The sequence below is a fragment of the Pelophylax lessonae genome, assembly GCF_965119305.1.
Source record: "Pelophylax lessonae genome assembly, chromosome: 5".
Classification (NCBI taxonomy): Eukaryota; Metazoa; Chordata; class Amphibia; order Anura; family Ranidae; genus Pelophylax; species Pelophylax lessonae.
This window is the reverse complement of record NC_138772.1, coordinates 237,068,518-237,088,737: the sequence shown is the minus strand read 5'-3', so window position 1 is coordinate 237,088,737 and position 20,220 is coordinate 237,068,518. Positions and strand designations below refer to the sequence as shown.

The 20,220-nt window shown below is 45.5% G+C and overlaps 1 protein-coding gene across 1 annotated transcript in view; it reads right to left on the bottom strand.

The window, feature by feature from the left end:
• The window catches only part of CFAP90 (cilia and flagella associated protein 90), a gene marked incomplete at both ends in the record, with an annotated part of 47,306 nt that overhangs the window by 6,309 nt on the left and 20,777 nt on the right, over positions 1-20,220 (bottom strand). Inside the window, one exon of the mRNA XM_082258934.1 lies at positions 6,804-6,920. Within this exon, the coding sequence (XP_082115060.1) occupies positions 6,804-6,920 (117 nt within the window). The remainder of the gene's footprint in view (positions 1-6,803; positions 6,921-20,220) is intronic.

The window sequence follows — 20,220 nt, the reverse complement described above, 5'->3', positions numbered from 1 at the left end:
CCTTACTTAAACCTCACTAACAATTTACTAACTGCTAAAACCAATGGCCACTACTCCATACTCCTATTACTTGACCTCTCTGCAGCCTGTGATGCTGCTGACCACCCGCTCCATCTCAGTAAACTCCGTTCCCTTGGCCCCCAAGACTTTGCTCTATCCTAGTTCTCCTCCTACCTATCACAGCCCTTCTTTAGTGTTACCTACAACTCTGTCTCCTCCTCTCCATTTATAACAGAAAAATTATTCAGTGCTACAATCACATGGAGTAAAAAGCAGCTGGACACGGGGATAGGTCAAACCTAACAACACCTATAACAGAAGCAAAGAAATACAAAAGTGCAGCGCAAAAAATAACAATGTGCATTAAGGTGTGATATGATATGAGAGTCCATAAAGTCCACAGCAATTTAGGAAGTCTCCAGAGGAGGAAAGGTAAGTGATAAACACCACTAAAGCCGTGACTCCTTCATCATAGGGTATTAAAGCCTCTCACCTCCAGCATTCAACCACAAGGGGTCACTACTCTTTGTACAATCACTGTGGACAGCAATCTTCTTAAGGGATCTCAGACCCAAGCAGACTCATTGCAGACATATCAACCAAAAAGATAATAAAGAAGATCTAATGCTCTCTGACATTTTAATGATAAAAGGCATAAAATAACACTTACAAACATGGCACTGTCACAGTGCTCATTGCAGGCATGTAAAACAATGATCAGAACATCGGGCTGCCACGGGTAATGTGACTTGTAAGTTTGTAAGTGTGATTTTATGCCTTTTATCATTAAAATGTCAGAGAGCATTAGATCTTCTTTATTACCCCTAGTGGTCGAATGCTGGAGGTGAGAGGCTTTAATACCCTATGGTGAAGGAGTCACAGCTTTAGTGGTGTTTATCACTTACCTTTCCTGCACTGGAGACTTCCTAAATTGCTATGGACTTTATGGACTCTCATATCATATCACACCTTAATGCACATTGTTATTTTTAGCGCTGCACTTTTGTATTTCTTTCCTCCTCTCCATTGCCCCTTTCTGTGGGGGTCCACCAAAGGCTCTGTTATTGGACCCATTCTCTTCTCTATCTACACCTCCTCCCGTGGTCACTTGATAACCAGCCACAGCTTCCAATACCATCTATACACCAATGACACCCAAATCTCACTCCTTCAGTCCCCTCACGCATTACTAACTTACTAGCTGACATACCAGCATGAATGTCACACCACTTCCGTAACTAAATCTCTCTAAAACTGAGCTGGTAATATCCCCCCCCCCCCGCCCATGCCCCCCTCCATGACTTTTCCATCAAAATCAGTAATGCAACAATCAATCACTCCCCTCATGCCAGGGTACTGTCCTTTCAGCCCCAAATCTAAGCATTGTCAAAAGCGTTTAGACTTCACCTCCATAACATCTCTAAAATTTGTAATTTTTTAACAAATAAAACCACCAAGTTACTCATTAATTCCCTTGCTATCTCTTGCTTCGACTATTGCAACTCCCTTCTCATAGGCCTACCTCTCCATCTTCTTCTCAGTCTATCATGAATGCTGCTGCCAGGCTTATGCACCTTACCAACTGCTCCATGTCTGCCACCCCTCTCTGCCAAACCCTTCACTGGCTCTACCTCAACCTGTCTGGCTATCTCCTACTTTAGCTGCCTTCAGGCGATCCTTAAACTCATCTCTTCAAGGAAGTCTATCATTCCTTCAACTAATCTTTTACCTCTTCCATCAGCTTATTACCCACAGTTACAACCTTTTGTACCACCTGCCCCACCCTTTTAGATTGTAAGCTTTTCTGAGCAGGGCCTTCTTAATCCTCTTGTATTTTATTGTATTGTAACTTTATTGTCTCCCTTTTATATTGTAAAGTGCTGCGTAAACTGTTGGCACTATATAAATCCTGTATAATATTAAGAATACTCAGGGCTTTTTTTCAGCCGGAACGCACCGGGACGGAGTTCCGCCACCTCTGGCAGCCCTTCTTATGTATTCTTTCTGTGTCAGCTGCAGCCATAGAGTTTTTCAGTTACTAGCACGGCAATGTACAGCTGCCTGTGCTATTCAGGAAGCAGCTTCTGTCCCCGCCTCTACTCACACAGAAGCACAGAGCGGAGGAGCACTGAAACTCCGCCCCAGCTACAGTTCTGATGTCTTCATCAGCTTCAAAGAAAGCCCGCGCAGACCATATGGACTGGAGCACCTGTGGTGGAAGAGGTTAGGGAGATAAGAAGGAAACATGAGGCTGGGGGAGGTGAGAGAGCCGTGAGGGAAAAACGGGAGGGGGGGGGGTGTCTGGGGAAGAGGTGAGAAAGCCGTGAAGGAAAAATGGGAGGGGGCTGTGCAAGAGGTGAGGGAGCTGTAAAGGAAAAAAACGGGGGAGGGGGGGGCTCTAGAGACTGAGTTTGTGTAGAGAGGGGAACTGTAAAAGAAGGGAGAGGGGGTATTTGGGCAGAGAGCACTGTGAAAGTGTGTGTGGGATTTGAGCACAGAGGAGTGCTGGGGGGGAGTTTGTGAAGAGGCGAACTGGGAAAGTGTATGTGGGAGGGGGGATTTATGGAATTTATGCAGAGAGGAGGACTGGGAAGGTGGGGAGATTTGTGCGAAGAGGAGGGCAGGGAGAGTGAGCGGGATTTAGGCAGAGAGGGGAGATGGGAAAGTGGGGGGATTTGTGTGGAGAGGAGGGCTGGGAAAGTGGGGGGGATTTGTGCAGAGCGGTGAGCTGGGAAAGTGGGGGGGGGGGGGTATTTGTGCGGAGCGAAGAGCTGGGAAAATGGGGGGGGGGATTTGTGAGGAGCGAAGAGCTGGGAAAGTGGGGGGGGGGATTTTAGCAAAGAGGACAGCTGGGGTGGAAATTTGTGCAGAGGAGAACTGGGGAGGGGGGGAAGCTTGGTGCAGAGGTAAGAGCTGCAAAGGGCAGAAGTCAGGTTGTGCGAAATGAGAGCTTTGGAGGGTGGGGAAACTGGGGGTGCAGAGGTGGATCATGGGGGTGGCAAAGGTGAGAGCTGTGGATTGGGGTTAGCTTTAGATGCAGGTGCAGAAGGGAGGCAGAGATAATATGGATGAGGGTGCAGAGGTAAGTTGGTGGAATTGTAGATAGGGGTGCAGAGTGGAGCTGTGAACAGGGAAAAGAAGAGGTGAGCTGTGGATGAGGGTTGCAGAGGCTAGGTGTGGATGGGGGACACAGAGATAAGCAAAGAGATAAGCGGAAGTGAGGATTTGATGGTTAATATTGGGGGGATACTTGAGGGGGGAGACCAGGGAAATTTTCTGGGGGACAGTAAAGCATACAGAGTTAGTGACCAAGAGTATGTAATGTATGGCACAGCGTGCAGGGTCCAGTGGTGAGAATTTTGTAACACCTTGTATATTACATACTCAGAACCGCTATACTCCGTATGCTGTGCAGTATGTTACATATTAAAGGCCTTTGGATGGTACTCCTTAATGCTCTACTCTGAACAATGGCTTTTGATTACATACTCCTGAGTCCTGCACTCTGTATGCTAGACTGCATATTACACGGCTTTACCACGGCTATCTGTGTGCTGGGCTTTATGTTACATATTTCTGACCCCTCCACTGCACTCTGTACACAGGACTAGATGCTCCATGTTTCTGAGAACAAGGGACGCTTCGCATTCAATGTAAGTACTATCCCGTTTGCTGATTTTTTTATTTCTGCGCCTTGTGTGATATTCACTGCACAATAAACACTTCTGAGCCCCGTGTGTTATGAAGTCCTGTACTTGTGTGTTACACATCCCTGAACCATGTGCCTTGTGTGACACGCATTTCTAAGCCTCCACTTATTATTTGGGGCCGCTGTACTGCTCTCCTCTAGGGTAGGTGTGTCTGGGGGGGTGGAGTTTGGGCGTGGCTGAGGGTGGGTTTGGGCGTGGTTGGGGGCAGGGATTTGGGCGGGGAGAGTGAGTTCCTGCACCTATTTTCTGAGAAAAAAAGCCCTGAGAATACTAATATACATAATTGGCTCCAGCTGACCGAACAGCCAAGGCTCAGTCCAAAATTGTGTTCAGACCAAACTAATCTAATTCCAACTGAGCAACAGTAAAGGCAATAGATTAACAGCTATAATATGCAATAATACAATTAAATTAATATTGTTGCTGTTGTTCCTTCTCTTTACTGCCAGTGAAAGGCCTTGCCATATACTAACGGGGGGGGGGGGGGGAGTGCAAAACAACACTCTAAATAGCACAAAAACACTACATCTGACAAATATTCCAGATGTGTAGCAGCAGGGATGCACCATCTGTTTCTGCAAGCAGATGAAGGTTTACAAGAAGTAGATGATATCTTGGCTGGATAGTGGAAGATGAAGAGCAAGTTACAGTATGTTGTCTCTGGCAGGATCTTCCCTCAGGCTTCTCTCTCCACAATTGCAGAATGCACACCTCTCCTTTGTGTGTATGAGTCAGTCTTGGTCCTGGCTTATGTAGCGTTTAATCTCTCCTCTGGTATTTACTTGAGACTACTCAATGTCTTCACTCTCATCCCCAAGCTCTCCATACAGCAAACTATTAATGATTTACACTGTAGTGCGAAGAGGTTACTGAGAACTTAAATAGCTGTGAGAGATGACCGTTCTACTGTTGGCTTCCCATCCAGGGCTAGTAAGCTGCACCAATGCTGCCCTCTTCAGATCAGGGAATTTTGAAACAATATAAATTTAGCACATTAGCTATAAGCCAAAACAGTGATGTACATAAACCCAAGTGGCAAGGTAGTCCTGATGTAAGTATCCTTCCTGGTTTAAGAAAGGCTGTGAGGTATATTTAGTTTTGTCCCACTGTAATCAGTGGAGTAGGGGTTGATTGGGTTAGGGCTGTCCTGGTTTCCACAGGCTTCTGCTCTGTTACTTCCCCCTGTATTCTAAAAATCTGTGGAACATAGTGGAAGGGAGAGCAGGGGCTTCAGTCTGAATGTTAATGGATGTTCCATCAATCCCTGGGGAAGTGTGCCCAGAAGGTGGGGGGAGACCATAAATAGTCTGAGCCTGAGTTACAAGGGGAGATTGCAACATGCTGGTGTGAGGCAGTGTTCCACGGTCCAGCCAGGAGGGGATCCCTGCTGAGGGGCCTTGCCCTTCCAAGCAGGAGCCAGGGAAGGAGCCAGAGGAAGAAACTGAGGTCCCAGCTAGGCTTAGCTGGGGAGCCTAAATAAAGAGCATTCCAGGTGTCAGGAGAGGGCTCATGAGAGATAGTCAGGAGATAGCTGTGGGAGAGAACCCAAGTTGTCTAGAAGCTGAGTGAGTCATCATTTTTGTTCCCTAAGAAAGAGCCTGGTGGATATCGGCAGGAGGCAACCAAAGATCCTGTGGCTGGGTGAGTGCAAGAGTGACTGTGTAGTACTTTAGTCTTTGGGAAGAAGACAGACCACAGGCAGCAAAAAAAATGTAATGTTGTTGGTAATGCACTAGGCCTCTGCACCCTTTTTTTGTTTTGTTTATGTTATCTCCATACATCAAGCTGCTTTTTCTCCTTTTTCATCCCCCTTTCCTAGACCCTGCCTGACCCAACTGGTAGGCAGGGCTTAACTTCCCACCATTAGGGGGGGGGGGGTATTCAGTTCTGGTTGTCATTGTGGCCACCTGACAATGTTATTATGAATGTTATTATAAGGGAGACCATGCATTTCAATAGAAATCTTCCCATAAGATCATATCTTAATTTAATGTATTTTATGCATGTTTTTTTTTACCTGTACAAGCCTCCATTGTAAAGACATCCAAAAACTTGAGACTGCTGCTGTGCCCAAACATCTTGAATGTGTTGTCAGCAACCCCAGCTGACTTTTAGTGCTATTCAGAATTCCCCTTCACTTCTACCCCAAACAACTACCTAAAAGTAGAGTAGAGAGGCAAGGGTCAGAGATGCTGGGTCAGCACAGAAAGTTATTATACACTCCAAGAAGGGGAGAGGGCTATGACATGCAAGGAAAGAATGGCCAAGTCAGGTAATTGACACTCCTGGAATAGTCAAAAGTTCAAAGGCAGTGAAAGTGAATAAAATAATCATAATTTATCTTCAAATTTAGTGACAGGATCTCTTTATTAAAAGTAGACCTACACGATTAATCATTAAAAAATCGCGATCTCGATTCAACCCCCCTCACGATCCTGATCTAGCATTTCTACGATTCATGTAACAGTGCAGAGCCATTAGTTGTTAAAGAGAAAAAAAAAAAAAAACAGCCGGCATACATTGTATCATTTCATTCTTTTAGATCAAAGAGATGAACTTCGATCTGTAATTGTGGTCAGTTTAACCACAAGTTAAAATCAGTATTTTTTGCTGGAAAATTACTGAGAATCCCAAACATTATATATATAGTATTTAGCAGATACCCTAGATAATAAAATGGCGGTCATTGCAATATTTTATGTCACACTGTATTTGTGCAGCGGTCTTTCAAATGCATTTTTTTGGGAAAAAATACACTTCAATGAATAAAAAAAAAAAAAAAAGGAAACCGTAAAGTTAGCCCAATTTTTTTTGTATAATGTGAAAGATGATGTTACGCCGAGAATCGTGAGACAATCGTGATCTTTATTTTAGGCAGCAAAATTGTGATTCATTTTATATAGAAGCAGTTCTAATAAAATGGACAGGTAATGCATGACTGTCATACACTTCTATTTTCCAAAACTGGCTAATGGCAGTTATTACTACACTACAGACTCTATACATTGCATAAAATAACTTGATCATATAATTTGTAATATTTTCTTTAAATGGGTTTCTTTTATAGCTACTGTATAAAATATTTAGTGGTACCTCATTATGAAGCTCTAGACCCTTGTGTTTTGCATGTGCTCTGTCATCCCGGTGAAGTTTTTCATTATAAAATTCAGACCTTTTGAAGATGGAGTCATATGCAGGAATATACTCCTCCTTTTAATAGAAACATATCATTGTATTATTCATATGAGAAATAATAGCATGTGGAAAAGACCAAATACATTTCTTTGAATTTACAGAACCTACTTTTCTTCCACCAATTAAGGTTTGGTACTTTTTATTTAGACTGGGACTTTTAATCATCTTTGTTTTGCTTGGCATAGATAAATAATTAAATGCGCTACACTTCCTGCATGAAGTATATGATTTTTTTATAACAGCACTGCAGGCAAACAGCCTGACCTAGATTTTTGTACCGCCAAGTCTCTCTGGTGATACTGTACATAATGAAGTTGGCTTCAATTTAAGGTTTTCTTTCCTTCTGAAGATGAATTGAATCATCACCTTTTAATGCATTTTCTTTTCAAATTACTGAACATATTTCATCTTGTACCTTATCATATTCACTTGATAACACACACACCTTAGAATGACCCATACTTCAATATTTCTAAAACAGCAAAGGTATACCTTGACTATGGTTTGATGTAGCAGGTGGTTTGTTAGCGGATCTATTTAGCCTGCAAAAAAACAAAAAATGAAGGATACAGCCACCTGTCTTTTTTTCTTGAAGATTGGAAAGGCCAGTGGGGGGTGGAGGAGTGGAGAAGGTATTTGTGGGCCGTCAAGGAGGGTTGAGGACAGGAAGTAGGTATATTGGAACAGGGAGGTAGGGGGGGAGTGGGATTAACTGGTATATGAGTAGTGAGAGGATATATGTGGTATAAAGTAGGGGGATGGCAAAGAAGGTGAAAGAGGAGTGAAGAAAAGAAAGATAAAATGAGGATTCGGGGTGGGGTTACAGGAGTACAGATTGAGGAGCAGGAATTAGGAAGGTTCTTAGGAGAGCACCAATGAGTAATTTGGAGATTCAAGGGGCTCCATGCAGAAGGGCTTTGTCTTCCTTCGAGAATATAAAAAAAAATATAAAATATATTGATCCAATAAAACCATGTTTTTGGTAGGTTTTATGTTTTCTTTGAGAGGAGAGAATATCTTCCTCGATCAGCCTGATGTATTCCAGCTAACAGCCTGACCTAGATTTTTGTACCGCCAAGTCTCTCTGGTGAAACTGTACATAATGAAGTTGGCTTAAATTGAGCTTTTTTTTCCTTCTGAAGATGAATTGAATTATCACCTTTTAATGCATTTTCTTTTCAAATTACTGAACACATTTTATCTTGTTCCTTATCATATTCACTTGATTACACACAGACACAAACACGCACACACCTTAGAATGGCCCATACTTCAATATTTGTAAAACAACAAAGGTATACCTTGACTATAGTTTGATGAAGCAGGTGGTTTGTTAGCTGATCTATTTAGCCTGCAAAGAACCAAAAAAGGAAGGGTGCAGCCACTTGTCTTATTTTTTTTCTTGAAGATTGGAAAGGCCAGTAGGGAGCGGAGGAGTGGAGAAGGTAATTGTGGGTCAGCAAGTAGGGTTGAGGATGTGAAGTAGGTATATTGGAAAAGGGAGGGGGAGTGGGATTACCTGATCTATGAGCAGAGGATAGGAAGTAGGTAAATTGGAAAAGGGAGGTGGGGGGAGTGGGATTAACTGATATATGAGCAGTGAGAGGATACATGTAGTATAAAGTAGGGGGATGGCAAAAAAAAAGGTGAAAGAGGAGTGAAGAAAAGAAAGAAAATTAGGATTAGATAGAGATGGCCATGCAGTTCGCCCGGCAGTCGGTTCGCGGCAAATTTTGTTTGTTCACTACCCGCCAATTTTGCGAACATATGGCGTTGTTCACGGTGGCCATATTAGTTTACATTGGGGAGAACTTTGACCCATGACAGAGCCGTCAGGTGGAACAAGACAGCCAATTGAAACATTTCAGCACATGGACATGCCCCCTACCTTATAAATAGACCAGAGCAGGCGGCCATCTCCCATTCTGCTTTTTGTCAGCGTAGGTAAAGGTCTGCTGTATGCATCAGGGAGAGATTGCCAGACACAAATAGCTCTGTTAAGATCCACAAAAGTCCTTTTCAGGGCTGGTATTTCGGTATAGGTCTACTACAGTCTCTTTTCAGTTTAGAGACAGGTATCCAGTCTGTGCTCCAGGGACAGTTAGAGATCGGCAGTGACACAAATCGATCTGTTAATGTCCACAAAAGTAATTTAAATGGCTTCAATTTATTTGGTATAGGTGTGCAGTTTCTGTTCAGTATAGGGACAGGTAACCAGTGTGCTCTAGGGACAGATCAGCAGTAACACAAATCGCTCTGTTAATGTCCACAAAAGTCATTTAAAGGGCTGCAATTTATTTGGTATACAGTAGGTGTACAGTTTATATTCAGTTTAGGGACAGGTATCTAGTGTGCTCCAGGGACAGAGATCAGCAGTGACGCAAATCGCTCTGTTAATGTCTACAAAAGTCATTTAAAGGGCTGCAATTTAATTGCTATAGGTATACAGTTTCTGTTCAGTTTAGGGACAGGTATCCAGTGTGCTCCAGGGACAGAGATCAGCAGTGACACAAATCGCTCTGTTAATGTCCACAAAAGTCATTTCAAGGGCCGATATTTATTTGGTATAGGTGTGCATTGCACTATATTGTAGTGATCTAATTATATGTAGTAGATTTATATATATATATATATATATATATATATATATATATATATATATATATATATATATATATATATAAAATCTACTACATATATAGGGGTGTAATCCATGGTATAATATACTTTGTATTTGTAATATAGAAACCATATTCTAGTGGATTTGTATTGTGCACTGTACAGCATTGTGACTGGTGTGGTGACTGAGCGCTGCTGCAGCAATACTACAAACAGTGAAAAAAGCACTTTTAATGTATTAAACCTGGTGTGATAGACCAGTGGCCCCCCAATACCACATATTGAACTGGGGTGTTATCTGAGTATACTTTTACAAGTGTATTTGTGTCCTGCAACAATATTGCCTCTTTTGTTGTGTTAACTCTGCTACACACAGTGCCAAACTCACTGGCCAATTTTTTGAACAACTGGTGTGATAGACCAGTGGCCCCCCAATACCACACATTGAAGTGGGGTGTTATTTAACAGTATACTTTTCTAAGAGTGTATTTTAGTCCTGCAAAAATTTGGCCTCTTTTGCTGTGTTTACTCTGCTACACACAGTGACAACAGTTACTGGCCAATTATTTGTAGAAGTGGTGTAATAAACCTGTGGCCCCCCAATACCACAGATTGAAGCAGGGTGTTATCTGAGTATACTTTCATAAGTGTATTTGTGTCCTGCAACAATATTGCCTCTTTTGCTGTGTTAACTCTGCTACACATAGTGCCAAACTCACTGGCCAATTTTGAACAACTGGTGTGATAGACTAGTGACCCCCCCCAATACCACATACTGAAGTGGGGTGTTATCTGAGTATACTTTTACAAGTGTATTTGTGTCCTGCAACAATATTGCCTCTTTTGCTGAGTGAAGTCTGCTACACACAGTGCCAAACTCCCTGGCCAATTTTTTGAACAACTGGTGTGATAGACCAATGACCCCCCCCCCCCCCCCCAATACCACATATTGAAGTGGAGTGTTTATCTGAGTATACTTTCCTAAGTGTATTTGTGTCCTGCAACAATATTGCCCCTTTTGCTGCGTTACCTTTGATACACACAGTGCCAAACTCCCTAGCCAATTTTTTGAACAACTGGTGTGATAGACCAGTGGCCCCCCAATACCACATATTGAACTGGGGTGTTATCTGAGTATACTTTTACAAGTGTATTTGTATCCTGCAACAATATTGCCTATTTTGCTGTGTTAACTCTGCTACACACAGTGCCAAACTCCCTGGCCAATTTTTTGAACAACTGGTGTGATAGACCAGTGGCCCCCCAATACCACATATTGAAGTGGGGTGTTATCTGAGTATACTTTTATAAGTGTATTTGTGTCCTGCAACAATCTTGCCTCTTTTGCTGCATTACCTCTGATACACACAGTGCAAAACTCCCTGGCCAATTTTTTGAACAACTGGTGTGATAGACCTAAGGTCTAATTTTTGGGGCCAATACTGGCCGACACTTACTTCTGTATCCTGTGAATGCCTAATGTATAGGGTTGAGCGAACACCTAGATGTCCGTGTTCGACGGGTTCGGCCGAACTTTAAAAAAAAGTCCGGGTCCGTGTCCCGGACTTTTACCGAACTTTTCCCGGACACCGAACCCCATTGAAGTCAATGGGGACCCGAACTTTAAGGCACTAAAATGGCTCTAAAACACCAAAGGAAAGGGCTAGAGTGCTGCAAATGGCAGCAAAACGTAATTAAGAGCATGGCAAGTGCTCTGCAAACAAATGTGGATAGGGAAATAACTTAAAACAACAAAAAAAAACAGAAAAATAAAACAATGTTCTTCTTCATCTCTGAAGGACGAGGCCCATATGGAGTAGGAGGGAGGTTGAGGTGGTGGTGGATGTGGCGGTGACATAGGCGTGCGCACAGGGTGTGCTGGGTGTGCCTGGGCACACCCTAATCACCTAGGGCACATAGCATTGCCAGTGAGGAGATGGGAAAGATCTCCCTGGGACCTGCTCTGCTCTATTTCTCCTTGCCTACAGGTACATGGCCCCGATACATTACTCTCCCTGCTGGCAAACACATGCATGTGTATTTCAACTTTGGGGTGCACACCTTAATGCAATAGGCTGCGCACACCTATGGGCGGTGTAGGTGGAAGCGGCGGTGGAGGAGGACCAGGGCCGGATTAACAGCATCATGGGCTTGGTGCTGAGGATTTTGAAGGGCCTTAAGGGCCGTGCCTTGCCATGCACCCAGAGGAGGAAGGGTGCAGCCATGCATGCCTAATTCAACATGGGATGCTGTCTCTGAAGCCCATAAACACATCCATGCATCGCCAACTGTCCCTCCTTGTCCGGCCTTCACGCTGTGTGGGGAGGTTCTGAGGGTGCTGCCTGGGGAAGCGAGCATAGAAGCCAGACTTCTGTGTTTACAAGTGACAGAAGAGCGGTAACAGTGAATATGGCCAACCCGGGGCCTATATAAAAGGTAGGGGCCTGGAGCTGCAGCTCCAATAGCCCCTACATTAATCTGGCCCTGAGGAGGAGGACGAGGTAGCCAACACTGCTTCTTTTCAAAAATTTTAAATGAGGGTACACCCCAAAAGAGTGAGAAAGAGCAAAAATGGAACAATGGGTGGGTAAGGTCGGTATCCATTGCTATTCTGCATAAGGTACGGAAAAGTCCCGTGGGATCCATGCCTGGTTCATTTTAATGAACGTGAGCTTGTCCACATTGTCTCTGGACAGGCGGCTGCGCTTGTCTGTTATAACGCCCCCAGCCGTGCTAAATACCCGTTCAGATAATACACTGGCTGCAGGGCACGCCAGCACCTCCAAGGCGTAAAGGGCAAGCTCAGGCCATGTGCCCAATTTGGAGACCCAGAAGTTGAAGGGGGCAGACCCGTCATTCACTACATGTAGGCGTGTGCACACATACTGCTCCACCATGTTGGTAAAATGCTGCCTCCTGCTAAGACGTTCCATCTGAGCTGCTGGTGCTGCTGTTTGTTGTGGCGTGCTGACAAAGCTTTTCCACATTTCGGCCATGCTAACCCTGCCTTCTGAGGTGCTGGCGGTGCCCTGGTTGCGTTGGCGACCTCCTCCTCCTCCTCCTCTGCCTTGTGCTTCCACTGTGGCCCCGCTGTCAGATGGGAATGCCAGCAGCATGGCGTCTACCAGCGTGCGCTTGTACTCGCGCATCTTGCGATCGCGCTCCAGTGAGTGAATTAAGGACGGTACGTTGTCCTTGTAACGGGGATCCAGCAGCGTGGCCACCCAGTAATCAGCACAAGTTAGAATGTGGGCAACTCGGCGGTCGTTGTGGAGACACTGCAGCATGTAATCGCTCATGTGTGCCAGGCTGCCCAGAGGCGACGAAAGGCTGTCCTCTGTGGGAGGTGTATCGTCCGTGTCCTCTGTATCCCCCCAGCCACGCACCAGTGATGGCCATGAGCTGGCCTGGGTGCCACCCTGCTGTGAACATGGTTCCATCTCCTCCTCCAGCTCCTCCTCCTCCTCATCCTCCAGAACTGTGCCCCTGCTGGACAATTGCGTCCCTGGCGTTTGCGTGTGCAGGAACCCACCCTCGGAGCCCCTTGCGAATGACTGCCCTGAAAGCCTTGGAAATGTTACCTCTTCATCCTCCTCCTCCTCCTCATCCTGTGCCACATCCTCTTCCATCATCGCCCGAATTGTTTTTTCAAGGAGGCATAGAAGTGGGATAGTTAAGGTGAGAACGGCGTCATTGCCACTGGCCATGTTGGTGGAGTACTCAAAACAGCGCAACAAGGCACACAGGTCTCGCATGGAGGCCCAGTTATTGGTGGTGAAGTGGTGCTGTTCCGCAGAGCGACTCACGCGTGCGTGCTGCAGCTGAAACTCCACTATGGCCTGCTGCTGCTCGCACAGTCTTTCCAGCATGTGCAAGGTGGAGTTCCACCTTGTGGGCACGTCACATATGAGGCGGTGAGCGGGAAGGCCGAAGTTACGCTGCAGCGCTGCCAGGCGAGCAGCAGCAGGGTGAGAACGCCGAAAGTGCGCACAAACGGCCCGCACTTTCTGCAGCAGCTCTGACATATCGGGGTAGTTTTTAAGGAACCTCTGCACCACCAAATTCAGCACATGCGCCAGGCAAGGGATGTGCGTCAAACCGGCTAGGCCCAGAGCTGCTATGAGATTTCGCCCGTTATCACACACCACCAGGCCGGGCTTGAGGCTCGCTGGCAGCAACCACTCATTTGTCTGCTGTTCCATGCTCCTCCACAACTCCTGCGCGGTGTGTGGTTTGTCCCCCAAACAGGCAAGTTGTAAAACTGCCTGCTGTCGTTTACCCCTGGCCGTGCTGAAGTTGGTGGTGAAGGTGTTACGCTGTCCGGATGAGGAGGCGGTAGAGGATGAGGAAGCGGAGTAGGAGGAGTTACGAACAGGAGGCAAACTGAAGCGCCCTGCAATCCTCGGTGGTGGAAGGACATGCGCCAAATTGCTATCCGCCTCAGGCCCATCCGCCACTGCATTTACCCAGTGTGCCGTTAGGGAGATATAACGCCCCTGACCGTGCTTACTGGTCCACGTATCCGTAGTTAGGTGGACCTTGGCACAGATGGCGTTGCGCAGTGCACACCTGATATTTTCCCCCACTTGGTTGTGCAGGGAAGGGATGGCTTGCCTGGAAAAGTAGTGGCGGCTGGGCACGACGTACTGTGGGACAGCCACCGACATAAGGTTTTTAAAACTGTGCGTCTCCACCAGACGGAATGACAGCATTTCAAAGGCCAATAATTTTGAAATGCTGGCATTCAGGGCCAGGGATCGCGGGTGGGTAGGGGGGTACTTCCTCTTCCTCTCAAGTGTTTGGGAGATGGAAAGCTGAACGCTTCCACGGGACATTGTGGAGATGGTTGTTGGTGACCCAGGTGGTGGTGTTGCTGACAGATCGTCTGTTTGCGGGGTGGCAGGTGCCGGTATCACTACAGATGTGGCTGGAGCGGCCGAGACTGCAGCAGAAGAGGAAGCAGGATGAGCCAGAGACGTTTCTTGGTTTTGAAGGTGTGTACTCCACTGCAGCTCGTGCTTTGCACTTAGATGCCTGATCATGCAGGTTGTGCTCAGGTTGAGAAGGTTCATGCCTCGCTTCAAGCTCTGATTGCACAGGGTGCAAACCACTCGTGTCCTGTCATCAGCACATTTTCTAAAGAACTTCCACGCTAGAGAACTCCTTTGAGCTGACTTTGGTGCGCTCGTTCCCTTGCTGCGTTGGGCAGTAGCGGGCGTAGTGTCTAGGGCACGGCCGCTCCGCTTCTGCACCCTGCTCCCTCTTCTGCTGTGCTGGTGGCTCTGTGCGACCACCGCCTCTTCCTCCAAACTACTCAGGTCACCTGCATGACGTTCATTCCATGTGGGGTCGAGGACCTCATCGTCCTCCACATCATCTTCCACCCAGTCTTCACCCCTGCCCTCCTTGTCGGTCTCCACAATGCTGAACGCCGCAGCAGTTGGCACCTGCGTTTCGTCATCATCGGAGACGTGCTGCGATGATCCTTGCATGTACTCATCTTGAGAAATAAGTGGTTGGGCATCGCTGCACTCAATCTCTTCCACTTCTGGGGCAGGGCTAGGTGGATGGCCCTGGGAAACCCTGCTGACAGAGTCCTCAAAAAGAATAAGAGACTGCTGTATGGCTTGGGGCTCAGACTGCTGGCCTGATTTTGCAAGGGGGTGAGGTGAAAGACGGTTGGACATTGGCTGCAGGTGCCAACTCTGACCTTTCTGCAGTAGACTGGGTGGGAGACAATGTGAAGGAACTGGAGGCACTGTCAGCAGCAAACCAATCTACTATCGCCTCAACTTGTTCTGGCCTCATCACTTCTAGGGGCGTTTGATGCCCTACCATATACTGATGCAGGTTCTGTCGCCTACTCACACTTGAGGAAGGTGTTTCACTTGTGCGTGTAGCTGGCACAGATCGACCATGTCCTCTCCTTGCAACAGGAGCTCTACCAGCAGCACCACGACCCAGGCCACGGCCCTTATTTGACGGTCTCCTCATATTTCTGTAATTTAAGATCTTGCCCTAGAAAGGTTTTTATTGAATAGCGGAATAGAAAATATGATCCAAAAAAAGTGTATGTATATCACACGTACACAACCACACTAGGCCCCAATTACTATTGTTTGTACCCCTAAAAGGCTAGGAGTAGGGGGAGTATGGAACAGGCAGCACCCTCAAACCTTCAGAAGTATGAGATGAACCCCAACAACTTGGAAAGGTGGATCTCTCTCACACGTACCAACACAGACTATCCCCCAATTTAACTGATCCCCAAAGGTTTTTGATTAAATAGCGGAATAGAAAATATGATCCAAAAAAAGTGTATGTATATCACACGTACACAACCACACTAGGCCCCAATTACTATTGTTTGTACCCCTAAAAGGCTAGGAGTAGGGGGAGTATGGAACAGGCAGCACCCTCAAACCTTCAGAAGTATGAGATGAACCCCAACAACTTGGAAAGGTGGATCTCTCTCACACGTACCAACACAGACTATCCCCCAATTTAACTGATCCCCAAAGGTTTTTGATTAAATAGCGGAATAGAAAATATGATCCCAAAAAAGTGTATGTATATCACACGTACACAACCACACTAGGCCCCAATTACTATTGTTTGTACCCCTAAAAGGCTAGGAGTAGGGGGAGTATGGAACAGGCAGCACCCTCAAACCTTCAGAAGTATGAGATGAACCCCAACAACTTGGAAAGGTGGATCTCTCTCACACATACCAACACAGACTATCCCCCAATTTAACTGATCCCCAAAGGTTTTTGATTAAATAGCGGAATAGAAAATATGATCCCAAAAAAGTGTATGTATATCACACGTACACAACCACACTAGGCCCCAATTACTATTGTTTGTACCCCTAAAAGGCTAGGAGTAGGGGGAGTATGGAACAGGCAGCACCCTCAAACCTTCAGAAGTATGAGATGAACCCCAACAACTTGGAAAGGTGGATCTCTCTCACACGTACCAACACAGACTATCCCCCAATTTAACTGATCCCCAAAGGTTTTTGATTAAATAGCGGAATAGAAAATATGATCCAAAAAAAGTGTATGTATATCACACGTACACAACCACACTAGGCCCCAATTACTATTGTTTGTACCCCTAAAAGGCTAGATGAGGAGTAGGGGGAGTATGGAACAGGCAGCACCCTCAAACCTTCAGAAGTATGAGATGAACCCCAACAACTTGGAAAGGTGGATCTCTCTCACACGTACCGACACAGACTATCCCGCAATTCAATTGATCCTCAAAGGTTTTTATTGAATAGCGGAATAGGAAATATGATCAAAAAAAGTGTATGTATCTCGCACGTACACAACCACACTAGGCCCCAATTACTATTGTTTGTACCCCTAAAAGGCTAGATGAGGAGTAGGGGGAGTATGGAACAGGCAGCACCCTCAAACCTTCAGAAGTATGAGATGAACCCCAACAACTTGGAAAGGTGGATCTCTCTCACACGTACCAACACAGACTATCCCCCAATTTAACTGATCCCCAAAGGTTTTTGATTAAATAGCGGAATAGAAAATATGATCCCAAAAAAGTGTATGTATATCACACGTACACAACCACACTAGGCCCCAATTACTATTGTTTGTACCCCTAAAAGGCTAGGAGTAGGGGGAGTATGGAACAGGCAGCACCCTCAAACCTTCAGAAGTATGAGATGAACCCCAACAACTTGGAAAGGTGGATCTCTCTCACACGTACCAACACAGACTATCCCCCAATTTAACTGATCCCCAGAGGTTTTTGATTAAATAGCGGAATAGAAAATATGATCCCAAAAAAGTGTATGTATATCACACGTACACAACCACACTAGGCCCCAATTACTATTGTTTGTACCCCTAAAAGGCTAGGAGTAGGGGGAGTATGGAACAGGCAGCACCCTCAAACCTTCAGAAGTATGAGATGAACCCCAACAACTTGGAAAGGTGGATCTCTCTCACACGTACCAACACAGACTATCCCCCAATTTAACTGATCCCCAAAGGTTTTTGATTAAATAGCGGAATAGAAAATATGATCCCAAAAAAGTGTATGTATATCACACGTACACAACCACACTAGGCCCCAATTACTATTGTTTGTACCCCTAAAAGGCTAGGAGTAGGGGGAGTATGGAACAGGCAGCACCCTCAAACCTTCAGAAGTATGAGATGAACCCCAACAACTTGGAAAGGTGGATCTCTCTCACACGTACCAACACAGACTATCCCCCAATTTAACTGATCCCCAAAGGTTTTTGATTAAATAGCGGAATAGAAAATATGATCCAAAAAAAGTGTATGTATATCACACGTACACAACCACACTAGGCCCCAATTACTATTGTTTGTACCCCTAAAAGGCTAGGAGTAGGGGGAGTATGGAACAGGCAGCACCCTCAAACCTTCAGAAGTATGAGATGAACCCCAACAACTTGGAAAGGTGGATCTCTCTCACACGTACCAACACAGACTATCCCCCAATTTAACTGATCCCCAAAGGTTTTTGATTAAATAGCGGAATAGAAAATATGATCCCAAAAAAGTGTATGTATATCACACGTACACAACCACACTAGGCCCCAATTACTATTGTTTGTACCCCTAAAAGGCTAGGAGTAGGGGGAGTATGGAACAGGCAGCACCCTCAAACCTTCAGAAGTATGAGATGAACCCCAACAACTTGGAAAGGTGGATCTCTCTCACACGTACCAACACAGACTATCCCCCAATTTAACTGATCCCCAAAGGTTTTTGATTAAATAGCGGAATAGAAAATATGATCCCAAAAAAGTGTATGTATATCACACGTACACAACCACACTAGGCCCCAATTACTATTGTTTGTACCCCTAAAAGGCTAGGAGTAGGGGGAGTATGGAACAGGCAGCACCCTCAAACCTTCAGAAGTATGAGATGAACCCCAACAACTTGGAAAGGTGGATCTCTCTCACACGTACCAACACAGACTATCCCCCAATTTAACTGATCCCCAAAGGTTTTTGATTAAATAGCGGAATAGAAAATATGATCCCAAAAAAGTGTATGTATATCACACGTACACAACCACACTAGGCCCCAATTACTATTGTTTGTACCCCTAAAAGGCTAGATGAGGAGTAGGGGGAGTATGGAACAGGCAGCACCCTCAAACCTTCAGAAGTATGAGATTGTGTTCACTGTACCCCACAAAGATTGAGTTCACTGCACCCCACAATGATTGTGTTCACTGCACCCCACAAAGATTGTGTTCACTGCACCTCACAAAGATTGTGTTCACTGTACCCCCCAAAGATTGTGTTCACTGCACCCCACAAAGATTCTGTTCACTGTACCCCACAAAGATTGTGTTCACTGCACCCCAAAAAGATTGTGTTCACTGCACCCCAAAAAGGATGTTGTTCACTGCACCCCAAAAAGGATGTTGTTCACTCCACCCCAAAAAGATTGTGTTCACTGCACCCCACAAAGATTGTGTTCACTGCACCCCAAAAAGATTGTGTTCACTGCACCCCAAAAATGATTTTGTTCACTGCACCCCAAAAAGGATTTTGTTCACTGCACCCCAAAAAGGATGTTGTTCACTCCACCCCAAAAAGATTGTGTTCACTGCACCCCAAAAAGATTGTGTTCACTGCACCCCACAAAGGATTTTGTTCACTGCACCCCAAAAAGATTGTGTTCACTGCACCCCAAAAAGGATGTTGTTCACTGCACCCCAAAAAGGATTTTGTTCACTGCACCCCAAAAAGATTGTGTTCACTGCACCCCACAAAGGATTTTGTTCACTGCACCCCACAAAGATTGTGTTCACTGCACACCAAAAAGGATTGTGTTTACTGCACCCCAAAAAGATTTTGTTCACTGCACCCCAAAAAGATTGTGTTCACTGCAGCCCAAAAAGATTGTGTTCACTGCAGCCCAAAAAGATTGTGTTCACTGCAGCCCAAAAAGATTGTGTTCACTGCAGCCCAAAAAGATTGTGTTCACTGCAGCCCAAAAAGATTGTGTTCACTGCAGCTCACACACAGAAAAATGGATGTGGATCACTGACACCTGCCTATCTCCAATCCCACACCACACAGCAATATCGATTGTAGTTTGTAGAACACAGTTTCCCTAAAATTCAGCAGACTCTGTCCCTAACAGGATTGAGAAGAGATCGTAGATCAGGATTGAGTGCAGACCCCACCCCCCACACAGCAATATCGATTGTAGTTTGTAGAAGACACTGACCCTATAATTCAGCAGACTCTATCCCTAAAATGCCTACAACTCGCCCTGCCTAAACACTCCGACCTGTCCCTCAATTCTATCCGGACACAAATGGTTTTTTCCTGCCTATCTTTCCCTAATCAGCAGCCAGCACGTTGATGTGTGCTCTGTCCCTGAATCTAAGCAGCATAATGACGCCGCTGCGGCTGCCTCGAACTTATAAAGACTTGGTCACATGCTTCAGACGGCCAATCACAGCTACTGAGACATTTGCAGGCATGGCTGGGATGGCTTAAGGCACACCAGTTAAACGATTGTTGATTGGCTGTTGAAAGCCCGCCATGAAAAGAGCGCCAAAGCATGCAAAACCCGGAAATAAAACGACCGAACACGGATTTTTACCCGAACATACAGTAAAGTGTCCGTGTCCGTGTTCGGGTACAAAAAATCCAATTATTCGGTACGAACAC